The sequence below is a fragment of the Schistocerca americana genome, chromosome 7 (genome assembly GCF_021461395.2).
Source record: "Schistocerca americana isolate TAMUIC-IGC-003095 chromosome 7, iqSchAmer2.1, whole genome shotgun sequence".
NCBI lineage: Eukaryota > Metazoa > Arthropoda > Insecta > Orthoptera > Acrididae > Schistocerca > Schistocerca americana.
In genome coordinates, this window is record NC_060125.1 from 554184962 (window position 1) to 554204579 (window position 19618).

Below are 19618 nucleotides of genomic sequence, written 5' to 3' on the forward strand. Positions count from 1 at the left end.
AGACCATCACTTTGACTTTCTCGGGAAATGTATCACCCTTGAAGTCCAAGATGAAGGCACCGGTGGCAACCCGATTATCCCTCAGACCCTGGTGGACACGCTGAATGAAATGTACACCTCACTGCTCTAAATTGGCGCGCAGCTCATTGTCAGCCTGCAGAAGAAGGTCCCTGTGAAATATGATACCCTGGATTATATTTAAGCTCTTATGGGGTGTGATGGTTACAGAAACATCTCCAGCTTGCCACAAGCGAGTAACACCTCTGACTGGGCAGAGGATGCTGTTTTGATCGAGACTGACCCGGATCTCATTTTGGACAAGCCCTCCACCTCCCCTAAATGCTTGACAAAAAACTGAGGCTTCATTGACATTAAAGATTCCCCATCATCATTCGAACATACAATGTACTGGAGCAAATAAGAGCCACTGCCATCCTTAGCCCGACGTTCCTCCCATGGTGTGGTCAGGGAGGGGAACGATTTGGGGTCCTACTTCTGTGCATTGAATTGGGCCCATGAACGCTTAGAGACTGCTGGTGTTTGGCCGCCAGCAAGAGATGACGTAGTAAACTTCATCCACCCTGATGCCACCCACTCTGTCCAGGTGTCCTCCCCACAGGCACCACCCAGCCACAGAGCAATTCCTGTGTGGTCAGTGGGCTGCAACCAACAGTGTACATGGCAGCACCACTAGAACGGACTGGCTGCCGTGCTGGATATCAGGTGCAACCAAACAAACAAGGCCATTATCATTGTCTGCGTAGAATACGATAGTGCACAGTTGATGGGAAGATATGCACCCAGGAGGGTGACCTCGCCCAACAGTTGGAGAGTGAGCAGAAGTGCAGATCCACGTCAACGAAGGATGTGATAGGTCTCAGCGCAAGATGGACATGTTGCACCATGTAAGGTGCCCTTCCCCAATTGGCTCGCTCTTTGGGAAAATTTTGAAAAATGGAGGTCAAACCCTACAGAAGACCATCACATAAAGGTCGCCTCTTATGACAGGAAGGAATACCTCTGGCCTATTCTAACCCCCGACCCGCAGGGGGAAGTCTGCCAGTTCAGTTTTTTCAGCATCCCTGTAACTTTCTCCCTTTGATTAAAAATCTGACCATTCACGCTGCCCTTCTCTGTATACATCCAATATCCCCTGTTAGTCCTGTTTGGTATGGGTCCCATACACTTTACAATATTCTAGAATGGATTGCACTAGTAATTCGTAAGTAATCTCCTTTGTCGACTGATTGCACTTCCCCAGTATTCTACCAATAAACTGAAGTCTACCATCTGCTCTCTACGACCTCTTGTGCATCCTCCAATTTTTAGTAAATTGGCATTTGCCATTTTGTTACAATAGCAGATATTCTAGCAAACATATTGTGTTTGCTCTAGTTTTCCCTTAAAGGAGAGTTTATATTACCCACATTTATCACAAATTAACTCCATTTTCAAGTTTGCTAATAATTATAACTAACGTAAAAAGTTTTCAGAAATTAGTAATTTTTACCGAAGGTTTTTCTGTTGCCTTAAGAAAAATCTCATTTTGTGTATATGCCCAAATCCTTATAGGGAATTAGTAATGTTTTTAACTCAACATGAGAGAGATAATCAGCAGGCCTAGTTTGAATCTACTGTACTGTTAATACATTGCACCAGCCAAATTGCAGCCCCATTGCGAAGGCTGTTTTCGAACAGAGCAACTGGGAATCGCCCCGACTGCTGTCAAACGATGGCAGCTGCTGTGGATTCGTGTGTTGGAGCAGCTCTCAAGAGTTATGTACCTGGGATACCGTACAAAATGTACCTGAAGTGCTATCCTCTCCTGTGGGTCCTGTCTCAATTGCAGGAAGTATGGGATCTGTCACTACTCCCCCCACTTGACTGCAAGTGGCACTTCAATGATAGACCTAGGTGTCCTGTACAGTGTGTATGGGTATCAGGGAGGACACCAAGTAGTATACACATCTGCCAACAAGTTCAGGTGCAGTCTTTCACAGAAAATGAAACTGAGCCAGTGCGACTCAGTTCACCTGTTTTGGGCAAACTCATTTTGTATGGTGTCAATATGGGCCAAACACAATACCCTTTTAAGGGTAGGAGGCTATTAATCATCAGCAGCTGAAGTGTACGGTGAATGATGGTACCCCTTAGGGAAATGGCATCAATGGACAGGACAGTACACTAGGTGCACTCAGTGTGTACACTTTGGGGCCATCATTCAACATTCTGAAAAAATCTATTCCAGCAATCATCAACAGAACAGGGTGCAAACAACTGCAGATCATTGCGCATCTTGGAACAATTGAAGCCTGTTGTCTGGGCTCCGAAGTCTTACTTTTCTCATTCCAGTGACTGGCAGAGAAGGTTGAGAAGACCAGCCTTGCACATGGGGTTTCAATGAAGCTCACAATTTGCAGCATTATCCCCAGAACTGACCGTGACCCCTTGGGTCTGAGTTGAAAAACTGAACCAGAGACTTTGACAGTTCTATGACAAGCTATGTTGCTATTTCCTGGACTTGTGACATAGGATTGAGAACTGTAGGGTCCCCCTAAATGAGTCACGTGTGCACTACACATCATAGGGTGCTACCCAGGTATCTGATCATGTGCGAGGTGCACACAAGGGTTTTTGGACTACACGACTCTCCATCCAGTCCAGATAATGACAGCTGTAGGAAACCCAGAATAATCAGTGTAAGATTGAGAGAAATGTTTCTCACAAGTGAGACTATTAAAATCCTAGTAGTTAACTGCTGCAGCATTTGCAACAAAGTGCCAGAGTTTCAAGTGTCCCTGTAAAGATTACATAATACTAGGTACAGAAAACTGGTTGAAAGTTGAGCCCTGAAATTAAAGTGCTTATCAAAAGGATAGGCTAATGGGAAATCTAGGTAGTCTATTTGTTACAGTAGACAAGTAACTCAGATTCACCAAGACAGAAATTAAAGTTGCATGTGAGAATGTTTGGCAAGACTCAATAGCAGGGTTGGGCATAAAATAATAATTGGAGCCTTCTATCATCCACCAGTCTCATCTCCTGATGTAAGTGAAATCTTTAAAGCCTCAGTTCATTTGTATGTAAGTTCCCCAATCATACTATAATCATGGGTGGAGACTTTAATCATCCAACAATCAAGTGGGGAAAAATCAGTTTTGTTAGTGGTGGGCATAGTAAGACATCCTGTGAAACATTGCTAAATGCCTTCTCTGAAAATTACCTAGAACAGATAGTTCAGAACCCCACTCATGATGGAAATATATTGGATTTAATGGCAACGAATAGACCTCACGTCTGAGGATAGCCACGTGGTAACAATGATTACCAAAGTAAAAAGCATAACTAAAATGAGCACAGAGACGTCTATGTTGAGTGAACTAGATAAAAAAAATCAGTAGTGTCCTTTCTCAATGAGGAACTTTAAACTTTCAGAACAGGGTAGGAGTCTAAAGGAACAATGGCTGACCATGCAATGGATAGATATATACCCAGTAGGACAATTCATACTAGGATGGACCCTCCATGGTATACAGTCACTGTAAAGGAACTTCTAAAGAAACAAATTACCGCACGATTGGCGTAAAACAAAGCAAAGGGCTACAGAGAAAGATGCTGAATGAAATGTGTTTGTCTGTCAAGAGAGCAATGCATACAGTCTCAAATGACTACTATAACAGAATATTGTCAAATCATATTTCACAAAATCCAAAGAAATTCTGGTCTTATGTAAAGGCTGTTAGTGGCACCAAAGTTAGTGCCCAGTCCCAAGTGAGTGAGACAGGAACTTAATCTGAGGGTAGCAAAGCAAAGCAAAAACTCAAATGCTTAACCACATTTTCAAATGTTCCTTTGCAAACGAAAACTCATGAGAATTGCCCCAATGTAATCCTTGTACCACTGAAAGATGAGTTGAATCAGTATTAGTGTCAGAGGTATTGAGAAAGGGCTGAATTTTAACAAAGCCCCAGTGCCCAATGGCATCCCTATCAGATTCTGTACTGAATTTTTAGCTGAATTAGCCCTTCTTCTAACTACAATCTATCATGGATATCTTGAACAAAAAGCCTGCTCAGTACTTTGAAGAAAGCACAGATCACACTGTCTACAAGAAAGGTAGTTGACGTGATCTACAAAACCACCGCCTAATATCCTTGACATTAATTTGTTGTAGAATCTCTCATAGCTCACAAAATAAGGTATCTTGAACAGAATGACCTCCTTCATGCCAACCATCATGAACTTAAAAAAATATCAGTCTTGTGAAACCCTATTCACATTTTTCTCGCATGACATAATGAAAGCCTTGGATACAGGCAGTCAGGTAGATGCAGACACTCTTTATTTCCAATACACATTTGATTCTGTACCACACCAATGCTTTTAAGTACGAGGGAATGAGGTATCAGGTGAAATTTGTGACTGGATTGAGGATTTTTTGGTCTGGAGGATGTAGAAGGTTATCTTGGGTGGAGAGAAATTTTTAGATGTTGAAGTAACAGAGTGTGGCCCACAGAAGTGTGTTGGGACCCTTGCTGTTCACATTTTGTATTATCAACCTTACAGAAAATATTAATTAGAACCTCAGACCTTTTACAGATGATGCAATTATCTATAATGGAGTACAGTCTGAAAGAAGTTGGATAAATATCAAGTCAGATCATGATAAGATTTTGAAGTGGTGCAAATATTGGCAACTTGCTTTAAATGTTCAGAAATGTAAACCTGCACACTACACAAAGTGAAAAAACATAGTATGTTAATGACTGAAGTTGCAAAAGATTTTCCTTTCTAAACTTCCTTCATAATTTAAAAACAAGTAAATAAATGAAGTTCATTTTTGCACTGTAGACACAGTCCAGTCCTCTTCCTACCTGATACAAGATTAGGATGTATGAGCATCCTGGCAGCACCACATTACCAGCTGTTAAATTTGTATACAATCAGAAAGTTGTAAAATATTTTGAAACTGAAGCATTCTGAATTATGACTATCATAACAAATTACATGAAGTGACATCCCTACTCACCATTGTTAATAAGAAGATGTAAAGCAGGATGTTTCACAGTTACATTTGCAGCAAATTCCTTAATAGATTTAAAAGACGCCATGTCTAGTGTAAAACATTCTGCAGAACCACTAGTGACACCCAATGAACGGATTCTTTCAATTGTTCTCTCTCCAGCTTTCGTGTTTCTGCAGCCTAAAACCATTTGAAATTAATGATATTTCCATAAAAATTTAGTACAGAAACAGGTAACTAGTTGAGATTTTCCACTAGTTTGCCTACTTTGAAATAAGTATTTTTGTAAAGGCTATCTTAACATCAGTCATATGTCAGTATCAGACAATTGACTGAATTAAAACAAATTAAATACCAACTTCATGCTCATGGAATGAATATAACATTAGTAGCAGTAAAATAATAATAATAATAATAATAATAATAATAATAATAATAATAATAATAACACCAATCATACTATCAACTACAGGAGTCATACCACACAATATCCACCATTACATCAATACAATACAGCTACATCCAAACTTATATATACAATTACAGAAATCCGTAATTATTGATACATGTTCAATTACCCGAAAGTTACTAAATGCAATATAACATATACTGTACAGTTAAAAGGAAGTGACGCTTGATCAAGGTCCGCGTCAAGTCCCATTTTTAACCAGACTTAACGTCTGAGAAAGTAAAGAAATAATAATAATAATAATAATAATAATAATAATAAATCCAAATAGAGGTGTTTTGCAGGATATGCTTCCTGCAACCACCCTAGAAGGAAAACAAAGACAGAGGATGAGATGGTCAGATGAAGTTAATCGACACCTCATGTTCTGTTATTACCAAGCAACAAACCTAGGAACCAACACAACTGGATACAGATCACAAGTATACACAACATTTATTACCACATACCCGGAATTAAAATTTTTAACAGAACAACAACTAGCTGATCAGATCCGTGTAATAATCAAAAGTAACAGGATACCCCAGTCAGAATTAGAAAACATCAAACAACAAGTAAAACAAATACTGGAACAAAATAATGTGCAATCAGAAGAAGAAGAAAATACAGTAATGGACTCAAACATCCCAGAGCAAACAAACAAAGAACAACACGCATCAATTAAATAGTCAGGGAAAAACGAAATCTTAAGACAGCCACCAGAACAAGCACAAATAGAACACGAAGTGACACACATGTTAGATATAGAAGAAAAATTTCAGATGACATATATAGAATACAAAGACACAAATACAGACATTAGACTGTTCTTGCATAGACTGCCAAATAACCCACAAGTCGAAACAACAATAAAAACTATCAACACAATCATACACAACAAAATAAATGAAAACACAACTATGGAAGAGTTACAACTACTGGTTTATATAGGAGCACTCACTACACTAAATACACACACTAGGCAGAGATCAGAACCAACCAACACACAGAAGAAACCAACAAAACCAGCATGGCAACACAGGCTACAGATCAAAATAGAAAAATTGAGAAAAGACATCGGACAGCTAACACAATTTATAAGAAATGAAATGTCAGAAAAAAAAAAAAAAAAAAAAAGGAGGTTAGGTAAAATCTCACAACAAGAAGTGATAGAGCAATTAGATGAAAAGAAGCAGAAATTACAAGCATTGGCCAAACAACTTAGAAGATACAAAACAAGTGAAAATAGAAGGAAACAAAACCAACCATTCAACACAAACCAAAAGAAATTTTACCAGACAATAGATAACACATACATTAAAATAGACAATCCACCAAACATAACAGACATGGAACACTTCTGGAGCAACATATGGTCAAACCCGGTACAACACAACAGGCATGCACGGTGGATACAAGCAGAAACAGATACATACAAGATGATACCACAAATGCCTGAAGTGATAATTTTGCAACATGAAGTCACCCGATCAATTAATTCTACGCACAATTGGAAAGCCCCTGCAAAAGATAAAATAGCAAATTTCTGGCTAAAGAAATTCACCTCAACACATTCACATCTAACTAAATTATTTAACAGTTATATTGCAGACCCATACACATTCCCTGATACACTTACACATGTAATAACTTATCTGAAACCTAAAGATCAAGCAGACACAGCAAACCCAGCTAAATATCGCCCCATAACATGCCTACTGACAATATACAAAATATTAACTTCAGTCATTACACAGAAAGTAATGACACATACAACACAGAACAAAATTATAAATGAAGAACAAAAAGGCTGTTGCAAAGGAGCACGAGGATGTAAAGAGCAATTGATAATAGATGCAGAGGTGACATATCAAGCTAAAACTAAACAAAGGTCGCTACACTATGCATACATTGATTACCAAAAAGCTTTTGATAGTTACTCATGGTTACTACAAATATTGAAAATATACAAAGTAGATCCTAAATTGATACAGTTCCTAAACATAGTGATGAAAAATTGGAAAACCACACTTAATATCCAAACAAATTCAAATAATATCACATCACAGCCAATACAGATTAAGCGTGGAATATACCAAGGAGAATCATTAAGTCCTTTCTGGTTCTGCCTTGCTCTGAACCCACTATCCAACATGCTAAACAATACAAATTATGGATACAATATTACTGGAACATACCCACACAAAATCACACATTTGCTATACATGGATGATATAAAACTACTGGCAGCAACAAATCAACAACTCAACCAATTACTAAAGATAACAGAAGTCTTCAGCAATGATATAAATATGGCTTTTGGAACAGACAAATGTAAGAAAAATAGCATAGTCAAGGGAAAACATGCTAAACAAGAAGATTACATATTGGATAACCACAGTGACTGCATAGAAGCGATGGATAAAACAGATGCCTATAAATATCTAGGATACAGACAAAAAATAGGAATAGATAATACAAATATTAAAGAAGAACTAAAAGAAAAATACAGACAAAGACTAACAAAAATACTGAAAACAGAATTGACAGCAAGAAACAAGACAAAAGCTATAAATACTTATGCTACACCAATATTGACCTACTCATTTGGAGTAGTGAAATGGAGTAACACAGACCTAGAAGCACTCAACACACTTACACGATCACAATGCCACAAATATAGAATACATCACATACATTCAGCAACAGAAAGATTCACATTAAGCAGAAAGGAAGGAGGAAGGGGATTTATCGATATAAAAAACCTACATTATGGACAGGTAGACAATTTAAGAAAATTCTTTATAGAACGAGCAGAAACTAGCAAAATACACAAAGCAATCACTCAAATACATCGGCTACACCACTGCAATTTCATAACCACTTCTACAACCCTTTAGACCACATAACATTAACAGATACGAAGAAAGTAAATTGGAAAAAGAAAACACTACATGGCAAGCACCCGTATCATCTAACATAGCCACACATCGATCAAGACGCATCCAACACATGGCTAACAAAAGGCAATATATACAGTGAGACGGAAGAATTCATGATTGCAATACAGGATCAAACAATAAACACCAGATCTACATCTACAACTACATCTACGTCCATACTCCGCAAGCCACCTGACGGTGTGTAACGGAGGGTACCCTGAGTACCTCTATCGGTTCTCCCTTCTATTCCAGTCTCATATTGTTGGTGGAAAGGCTTGTCGGTATGCTTCTGTGTGGGCTCTAATCTCTCTGATTTTATCCTCATGGTCTCTTCGCGAGATATACGTAGGAGGGAGCAATATACTGTTTGACTCTTCGGTGAAGGTATGTTCTCGAAACTTTAACAAAAGCACGTACCAAGCTACTGAGCGTCTCTCCTGCAGAGTCTTCCACTGGAGTTTATCTATCATCTCCGTAATGCTTTCACGATTACTAAATGATCCTGTAACGAAGTGCGCTGCTCTCCGTTGGATCCTCTCTATCTCTTCTATCAACCATATCTGGTACAGATCCCACACTGCTGAGCAATATTCAAGCAGTGGGTGAACAAGCGTACTGTAACCTACTTCCTTTGTTTTCGGATTGCATTTCCTTAGGATTCTTCCAATGAATCTCAGTCTGGCATCAGCTTTACCAATGATCAACTTTATATGATCATTCCATATTAAATCACTCCTAATGCGTACTCCCAGATAATTTATGGAATTAACTGCTTCCAGTTGCTGACCTATTTTGTAGCTAAATGATAAGGGATCTATCTTTCTATGTATTCGCAGCACATTACACCTGTCTACATTGAGATTCAATTGCCATTCCCTGCACCAGGCGTCAATTCGCTGCAGATCCTCCTGCATTTCAGTACAATTTTCCATTGTTACAACCTCTCGATACACCACAGCATCATCTGCAAAAAGCCTCAGTGAACTTCCGATGTCATCCACAAGGTCATTTATGTATACTGTGAATAACAACGGTCCTATGACACTCCCCTGCGGCACACCTGAAATCGCTCTTACTTCGGAAGACTTCTCTCCATTGAGAATGACATGCTGCGTTCTGTTATCTAGGAACTCTTCAATCCAATCACACAATTGGTCTGATAGTCCATATGCTCTTACTTTGATCATTGAACGACTGTGGGGAACTGTATCAAATGCCTTTTGGAAGTCAAGAAACAAGGCACCTACCTGGGAACCCGTGTCTATGGCCCTCCGAGTCTTGTGGACGAGTAGCGTGAGCTGGTTTTCACACGATCGTATTTTTCGACACCCATGCTGATTCCTACAGAGTAGATTTCTAGTTTCCAGAAAAGTCATTATACTCGAACATAATACGTGTTCCAAAATTCTACAACTGATCGACGTTAGAGATATAGGTCTATAGTTCTGCACATCTGTTCGACGTCCCTTCTTGAAAACGGGGATGACCTGTACCCTTTTCCAATCCTTTGGAACGCTATGCTCTTCTAGATACCTACGGTACACCGCTGTAAGAAGGGGGGCAAGTTCCTTCGCGTACTCTGTGTAAAATCGAACTGTATCCCATCAGGTCCAGCGGCCTTTCCTCTTTTGAGCGATTTTAATTGTTTCTCTATCCCTCTGTCATCTATTTCTATATCTACCATTTTGTCATCTGTACGACAATCTAGAGAAGGAACTACAGTGCAGTCTTCCTCTGTGAAACAGCTTTCGAAAAAGACATTTAGTATTTCGGCCTTTAGTCTGTCATCCTCTGTTTCAGTACGATTTTGGTCACAGAGTGTTTGGACATTTTGTTTTGATCCACCTACCGTGTTGACATAAGACCAAAATTTCTTAGGATTTTCTGCCAAGTCAGTACATAGAACTTTACTTTCGAATTCATTGAACGCCTCTCGCATAGCCCTCCTCACACTACATTTCGCTTCGCGTAATTTTTGTTTGTCTGCAAGGCTTTGGCTATTTTTATGTTTGCTGTGAAATTCCCTTTGCTTCCGCAGCGGTTTTCTAACTCGGTTGTTGTACCACGGTGGCTCTTTTCCATCTCTTACGATCTTGCTTGGCACATACTCACCTAACGCATATTGTACGATGGTTTTGTACTTTGTCCACTGATCCTCAGCACTATCTGTACTTGAGACAAAACTTCTGTGTTGAGCTGTCAGGTACCTGTAATCTGCTTTTTGTCACTTTTGCTAAACAGAAAAATCTTCCTACCTTTATTTAATATTTCTATTTACGGCTGAAATCAGCGAAGCTGTAACCACTTTATGATCGCTGATTCACTGTTCTGCGTTAACTGTTTCAAATAGTTCGGGTCTGTTTGTCAACAGAAGGTCTAATATGTTATCGCTCCGCACGTACTCCGTTACCCTCGTAGCCACTTCCGGCGTGTAGTGCACACCTGACCTATTCAGGGTGACCCTACATTTCTCCACCCGATAGCGGAGGTCAAGAAATTTGCACCCCAGATCTCTGCAGAATCGTCTGAGCCTCTGGTTTAAGCCTTCCACTCGGCTCCAAACCAGAGGACCGCGATAGGTTCTGGGAACGATACTACAAATAGTTAGCTCTGATTCCACCCCACAAGCGAGGGTTTCCGCCTTCACCAATTCCGCCAACCGCCTGTATAACTGAGGATGACCTCTGAAACCAGACGGCAGGAGTCATTGGTGCCGACATGAGCAACAATTTGCAGTCGGGTGCACCCGGTGCTCTCTATCGCTGCCGGCAGGGCCTCCTCCACATCTCGGATGAGACCCCCCGGCAAGCAGACAGAGTGAACACTGGCCTTCTTCCCCGACCTTTCCGCTATCTCCCTAAGGGGCTCCATCACCCACCTAACGTTGGAGCTCCCAATAACTAATAAACCCCTCCCCCCGTGTGCCTGCTCGGACCTTGCTGAAGGAGCAGCCACATGTCCACTCAGAGGCAGAGCGGGCGATGCCACACGGCCAGCCTCCACATTTACCCTCCACCTCGTGCGCCGCGAACGCTGCTGAACCCACCACTCCCCTTGGGGAGAGGGTGGCCCAACCGTGCCCGGTACCCGCGAAGATGTCTCGACAGCAGGGACAGTGGGTGTACCATGCAACGCACCAGACTCCCCATTGCAGCAGCCTGAAGACGGCTGACCGCGGCCATCAACACGCTCAGCTGTTCGTGAACAGTGGTCAGCTCCTCCTGCATCCGTACACAGCAGTCACACATCCTATCCATCCTAAGGAATCAATTTACTGTAGAGAGTTAATCAACTTTTAACTAGTCTGCTAATTCACTAAAGACGGCTGATTGTTGACTAAACTGTGATTGCTAGCCACTTCTTGTAGAAAACAATTAAAATAGCACTACCTGTCTCTGGACTGTATTCAAAACAAACACTAGCACTACTGGCACTGTGGCTGACCAAAGAGACTCTCTCTGACTGTATTCAAAACAAACACGAAATCTATGGAACACTATTACTAGCACTCGACAATTAAAGCTTCCTAAAAGCAAAAACACATGGAAGAAGAAGTGACAAGTAAGAAAAATACAGTTAATACTTAAATTAAGGTAGCTCGCTGCACAGCAGACGTGAAGCAGGCGGCAGTTATGACGACATATTACAGGAAGCATATTATTAAAGATCCCAACACCACAACAGATAAATGCAGTCTTTGCAAACAACAAATAGAAACAGTTGATCACATAACAAGCGGATGTACAATACTAGCAAATACAGAATACCCCGGAAGACATGACAATGTAGCAAAAATAATACATCAACAACTTGCCCTACAACATAAACTAATAAAACAACATGTTCCCACATACAAGTATGCACCACAAAATGTACTGAAGAATGATGAATACAAATTGTACTGGAACAGAACCATAACAACAGATAAGACACCACCACATAACAAACCTGACATCATACTCACCAATAAAAAGAAGAAATTAACATAACTAATCTAAATATCCATACCCAATACAACAAATATACAGAAGAAAACAGCAGAAAAAATTGAAAAATACATCCAACTGGCTGAGGAAGTCAAGGACATATAGTATCAGGATAAAGTTGACATTATACCAATTATACTATCAACTACAGGAGTCATACCACACAATATCCACCAGTACATCAATGCAATACAGCTACATCCAAACGTATATATACAACTACAGAAATCTGTAATTATTAATACATGTTCAAAAAACAAAGATGATGTGACTTACCGAACGAAAGCGCTGGCAGGTCGATAGACACACAAACAAACACAAACATACACACAAAATTCTAGCTTTCACAACAAACGGTTGCTTCGTCAGGAAAGAGGGAAGGAGAGGGAAAGACGAAAGGAAGTGGGTTTTAAGGGAGAGGGTAACGAGTCATTCCAATCCCGGGAGCGGAAAGACTTACCTTAGGGGGAAAAAAGGACGGGTATACACTCGCGCACACAAACACATATCCATCCACACATATACAGACACAAGCAGACATATTTAAAGACAAAGAGTTTGGGTAGAGATGTCAGTCGAGGCGGAAGTGCAGAGGCAAAGATGATGTTGAATGACAGGTGAGGTATGAGTGGCGGCAACTTGAAATTAGCGTTACCGTTACCCACCAGGCCCAATCTCTGCTAATTTCAAGTTGCCGCCACTCATACCTCACCTGTCATTCAACATCATCTTTGCCTCTGCACTTCCGCCTTGACTGACATCTCTGCCCAAACTCTTTGTCTTTAAATATGTCTGCTCGTGTGCGCGTGTGTGCGTGTGTGTGAGCACGCGTGCGAGTGTATACCCGTCCTTTTCCCCCCCTTAAGGTAAGTCTTTCCGCTCCCGCGATTGGAATGACTCCTTACCCTCTCCCTTAAAACACACATCCTTTCGTCTTTCCCTCTCCTTCCCTCTTTCCTGACGAAGCAACCATTTGTTGCGAAAGCTAGAATTTTGTGTGTATGTTTGTGTGTCTATCGACCTGCCAGCGCTTTCGTTCGGTAAGTCACATCATCTTTGTTTTTGGATATATTTTTCCCACGTGAAATGTTTCCCTCTATTATATTGATATCATTAATACATGTTCAATTAGCCGAAAGTTCCTAAATGCAATGTAACAAATACCGTACAGTTAAAAGGAAGTCACGCTTGATCAAGGTCCACGTCACTTTCCATTTTTAACCAGACATAACGTCTGAGAAAGGATAGAAATAATAATAATAATAGTCCCCCTTACAAAAAAATTGTGAAGCACTCAAGACAACATGCTTGGATGTCCACGTAACTTCATACATGTACACACAATCGGTGGGTATGTAAATGATTAGACTGTCAATTCTCTGCATCAGGTAGAATGGCCACCAGAGTGCATTAGTGTTGTTTGTGTTTAGTGTTGTTACCAGACCTCATAGGGTGTATGTAGTATCAGATGAGTGATCACTGTGTAAGACCCAGAGATGACATGTACTCTTGTGAGGCAACATCATTACCACCTGACAGAGCTTGAAAGGGGGCCTCATTGTGGGTCTCCATTTGGCAAGTTGGTCTACTGTTGCAATATGCAGATTTACAGGGCATTTGGATGTGACAGTGACCTGACGTTTGACCGCATGAGAACATGAGGGGAAGAGACACTCCTCAAGGTTCCAGTTGCCCACATCTGAACACCACAAGGGAGTACTGCCGTAATGTGCACAGAGTGCGTATGATGCACACCTGCCATCCGAGAACAAGTAATGCACTCACTGCAACACTGTATCGTCCGACACCATTGGTAAGAGACTATCAGCAGGCACACTGGGGAATTCTATCTCACGCACAGGCTGCCATTAATACCACAACTCAAAAAACTTCATTTGGAGTGGAATCGCAACCAGGAATGGTGTCAAATTATGTTCAGTGATTAACCGCAAGTCTTTCCTAGCCCAGTTGATCACTGTCAGTGAGTACAGTTGCGATCTGGGGTGAGGTCTCATTCTTGAAATGTTTTTCAAGGTGACAACAGTGTTATCATCTTGAAATGTTTTTCAATGGCCAGCAATCTCCTCAGATATGTCCACGGTATATCACGTGCAAGACTAACTGGGGCATCAATTCTATAGCACTACCAGTATCCGAGATATAGAAGACCATTTACAACAGATGTGAGCCAGCTTATCTCGCTAGAGGCTACGACAGCTTTATGACACTCTTTGCAACTGAACGAGTGCCTGCATCCAAGCCAGATGAGATGCTACATCATCCCGATAAGTGAGTTATTATTGCCAAGGTTTTTATAACTGACACAATTCTGTAGTCACCGAAACAACATTCATACCATCTCAACCTGTGAAATTTCATTTTGTTTTCTCTTCCTTTTCTGGGTGCTCAACTTTTCTTCTCAAGCATGTTGACCATTTAGGATCAAGAGTAACTTATTCAGCATGCAATACCTCTCAATTCTCTCGTCCCTCCTGTACTCCTGTAATGTTCATTTTTGATCCTGACTCAGTCCACCTACAATTGAAATGTTCTGCTGCTTCTTTACTTCGATATAGCATTGTGATGTGAAGGCTGATTGGGAGGTACAGTTTCCTATTATTCAATCTTGTTCACATTATTTCAGTTCACCACCAACCTTCTGATTAGACTTCGAGAAATGAAGTGCTGCAGTTACTGCCGGAAGTTACGCATACTATCCTACATCCGATTGTTGAAATAAATATGATTCTTCTCATAAACAATGTATTGTATGCTGTACTCATTTACAGTGATTATGCGTAACAAAATTTACAGAATGAGATTTTCACTCTGCAGCGGAGTATGCGCTGATATGAAACTTCCTGGCAGATTGAAACTGTGTGCCGGACTAGACTCAAACTTGGGACCTTTGCCTTTTGCGGGCAAGTGCTCTACCAACTGAGCTACCCTAGCATGACTCATGCCCCGTCCTCACAGCTTTAGAGCACTTGCCCGTGAAAGGCAAAGGTACATAGTTCAAGTCTCGGTCCGGCACACAGTTTTAATCTGCCAGGAAGTTTCATAACAAAATTCCTTCGTTACTCAGAACATCATATACACTGATAAGGATTATGTCCAAAAACAGTGTGTCTCAGTTAACAGATTCCCACTGGAAGACTAGATAACAGGTTTTCTCTTGTCCCTGTGAAATCATGGATACTGTCATGGTCACTCTTGCTCAATGACTTGCATCATATCTCCAAGGCAGGTCCCAATGACACGGAATAAAACCGCCCAACCAGCAGGTACCATGAACATGATACGATTCCTATTGTTGTCCTGACTTGCAGATATGCTGCAGCCACCCATTTCTTAATACATGTACATAAATAAAACATGCGTCCAAAAAGTAGGATATACTAATTCATTACCAAAATAAAGTTTTTATAGTGGCAATCGTCATTCGTCGGTTCGGTGAATGCTTGCATAACATCACTTTAGCAAAGTGATATGTTACACTACATGATCTTCCACTGCTGTCCTACAACTGAACATATACTGTAATGATGTGTATGAATTTTTCCCTTTATATAAACTGCTTCTTTCACCCAGCCATTCCTCATAGTACATACTGCATTTCATATGTGGTTGGTATAACATGGCTGTCCATCCTCATGATGCACTCTGGAAATCTCAGTCTTCTGTCTGTGTCTTGCTAGAAATTGCTTCCAAATACTTGTGAAGGTGCTGTCTTTAACTGCCGATACCTCATCTTATTTTTTCCATGCCCTAGATGTCTCTCAAGACCTTTCAATGTTCTTTCACTCTGATACAGGTTCTGTTCCCTAAGGGGGAGGGGGGGGGGGGTGTCTCCATTGCATATTATGCACTGTTTCTGATTACTGCCATATAATGTCACAATTTGGCACACCTTTACATGTGGTTTTTTTCCAGTCATCATTTTTGCAACATATAATTTCTGTCTATTATGATCTTGTTTGATTGTAGGTGAACTCTTTATGCTCTCCTTGAAAGCACTTTACTTTTGACTTTACACTTGCTTTCTGCATACCATACCTCAAGTCTGCTCAGGCACTATTTCGAGATCAGTTTTCCCTGCAATTTCAGTACGAATTATGCACCTTAAACTTTCTTGTATAATGATGCCCTATTCTAGGTGATGACTAGGAAGTGTACTGTATTTTGCATCCAATTTGTACACCTTCAATAGCCACAGTATTGTTCATCTGTCTCCACTGTTTGGGCACATCACTCACAACCTCAGTGATGACTCCTCATATTGGCAACCTCGTGAATCCATTTCAAAGCTTCGTGACATTGTGCTTTGCTACACAAGCCTAGCAATTGTGCCTTCCAATGTACTTTTTACAGGGTCCAGCCATCTGCCACAAGAAATATTCAGTAAAACATTTCTGTCCACAGAATCTGAAGCTTTACTGTAAGTTTCCATTCCCATGATGAAAACTCTTGGCACAGTTTTTTTATACGAAATGGAGGAACTCAGGAAAGTGTGAGGACAATCATCTAGGGCTTAAAAACTCAAGAAAGAAATGACTAAAAATGTGTGGGAAATGTGCAAGTCCTTCACACAAAGTTTGTCTGGAAAAAGAAATCTCACATTTCAAGTGACATATGCCATTACCATCTACTGCTGCATGCAGTATTTTTCAGTTAGACACTGCTGAACAAGAATGTTGCCACTGCTGAAGTACAGGAAAAGCAGTTTATCCCTTGTATTGTGTATTGAACCAGGGACCTAGAAACAACGCAGAGGAAGGCAGTTTTAATTAGACACGTGTCATCAATTGTAATGTGTAGTTATGTGACTTCTCTGATAGAATTCCTACATTTACGGTAAAGTTCTTTCAAAAATATGAACAAGTTAATGTAATTTACTGAAGTATTAGTGACAGATTATGAAATGCAGCTCCCTTTCTTTGTTGAAATAAACATTCCAAAATCAAGGTCACTAGTCGACATATTGTAATAGTGAGCACTCTCAACCTTCCAAAAAATGTATCATCACAAACAAATGCATCAGTGACAGTCAAATTCATTTAATTCATCCTACAGCAACATTAAGGTACTAGTTTTTATACCTTATTTTTTCTTTGTCCTTCGTTAGTTAGGAAAGAAATATAAAAATTTATTTTAAGTTTCTGGATGTGCAGCTGAGTTAACATCATTTTCCTTCCATGTTATTTCAACAACAACTTGTTCTCTTCCTCTGGTGTTTAAAGTAACTAGGTTGTCAAAATATTGTGGGAAGAAACTGAGAACATTAACTCTGAAAATTTATCCCAAATGTCTACATTTTTATACCTGTACATGTGACATTGAAACATATTATGGTATTGAAATTATGTTTAGCTTTGATGTAGTAATAGTAAGCCCATTCAACAACTTCTGACTTCCCTTTCAATTTACTTTTATCAGAACCATCCTCATATTTGCACAATATTTCAGCCTTTGACCTCTAGTTCAATATGTCCACTTCCTTCTTTTTGGTAATTTTTACCGTAATTATTTCAGCCACCTATGGGCTATGATTAAACAATTGACTTTCCTTCTTAAGTTCTTCCCTCTTTCGGTAGTATTCCTTTATTCTACAACACAGCCCCTCTCACTCTTCTGCAAGAATACTCTTCCTGTTCTTGCTTTCTCATTTGATAAATCCACCACTCTTGCTATTCTTGCTGTAATGTATGTAAAAATAATGAAAAAAGCAGACTTCAGTTTTTTTTATTTTATTTTACTTTTTATTAGCTGCTTCTGTTTGTGACGAGATGTTGAGAGAGGTGGTTGTACTGAAGAGAACAGTGCTCATACTAAAAATGCTTGCATGGAAAATAGAATTCCTAAAGTTGTTAAAAGCAGAAGCTTTTTGCTTATTTCTCTCTGAAGCTATAAAAGAAGTATTGGTGGAAAAAATTCTGTGCATGATGGAACACAAATCATATCCAATCACTGAATTCAAGCTACATGGAAACAATATAGGAGATGTTGGGCAGACCGCAATTAACTCACAGTCATAGGAACTGAAACGCGAAGAACTTGCCGAGGTAAAAGCTGATCGTCACTACTTCAGACCCTTCGGTACCAACACTTATTCAGAAAAAGACTAAATATATAAACATTAACATTGTGTGTATAAATGGTCATTGTACCAGCCTCAACCTGCAGTAACATACTGTCCCCACACCCTCCACCCAACAGTTCCTCCTCCCCCCCCTCCCCCCCTGTCCTATTGTCTCCTCCCCATTCTCATCCCCCACTCTCTTTCAATCCATCTGCCTGTCTTTTCCTGCTCCTCTCCTATTTTTGCTCCTTTTTCCCCCCACCTCCCTGCCCCACAATGACCTAACACTGTGCCTGTTGGCATTTTAGTCCATGCATACTTCACCACCCGTACACTACTATCCCTTCCCCTTCCCCGCCCCCTCCATATATCCATACCCCTTACATCCCATGTGATAGCTGCATTCCAGCCCAAGATGCTGAGGTGTGCTTGACTCTGTGTGTGTGTGTGTGTGTGTGTGTGTGTGTGTGTGTGTGTGTGTGTGTGTGTCTCTCTCTCTCTCTCTCTCTCTCTCTCTCACTGAAGAAGGCTGTGGCCTGTAACGGTACTTTGACTACCGCGCCTCCGCCAATACAAAGATTGGATTTACAATCGCGCACGCAGAAGAGTGCTGCGCCAGCAACCAATTTTTATAAATAATTGTTTTTTTTACTTTTGCGTAGGTGTTTGTTTTTAACAACTAATTCATTACTCACTATCTCTCTCTTGTCTTCATATGAAAGACGTATTTTTCGGCACTGTGTTAAATATGCTTTTAAGTGGAAATTAAAACTATATTACGAAACAAAGTTATTTCAATAGTGATTCAAAATGGTTATCGCCAAATTTAAAAATTAATCCTGACAGTGACAACTTAAAGTTTTCAACAGACGGAGAAAAGTGAAAGACGGGTCGTCCTATAAGAGAATTATGAGGACAGCCATGAAGACTATATTGTAATTAGTACTGCGTTTCTAACAAGATTATAAGGTAAATTTCAACTAGTTTCTGATGCTATTTCCGTATAGTCGCTTTCTGTAGTGTTGCTGACCTGGTCTTCCATGCATGGTCAAATTACAGCACTATCTCAATCAATAATACGAAGTCCGCCTTATCCGTAACTTATTCCATCAAAAATTCAAAACCCAATCAGATTTTCTA

General features: G+C 40.3%; 1 protein-coding gene across 1 annotated transcript in view; it reads right to left on the bottom strand.

Moving 5' to 3' along the window:
• LOC124621872 (dehydrogenase/reductase SDR family member on chromosome X) overlaps window positions 1-19618 on the bottom strand; it is a 66601-nt gene that overhangs the window by 36352 nt on the left and 10631 nt on the right. The window contains exon 3 of the mRNA XM_047147336.1: window positions 5030-5203. Coding sequence (XP_047003292.1) covers window positions 5030-5203 — 174 coding nt within the window. The remainder of the gene's footprint in view (window positions 1-5029; window positions 5204-19618) is intronic.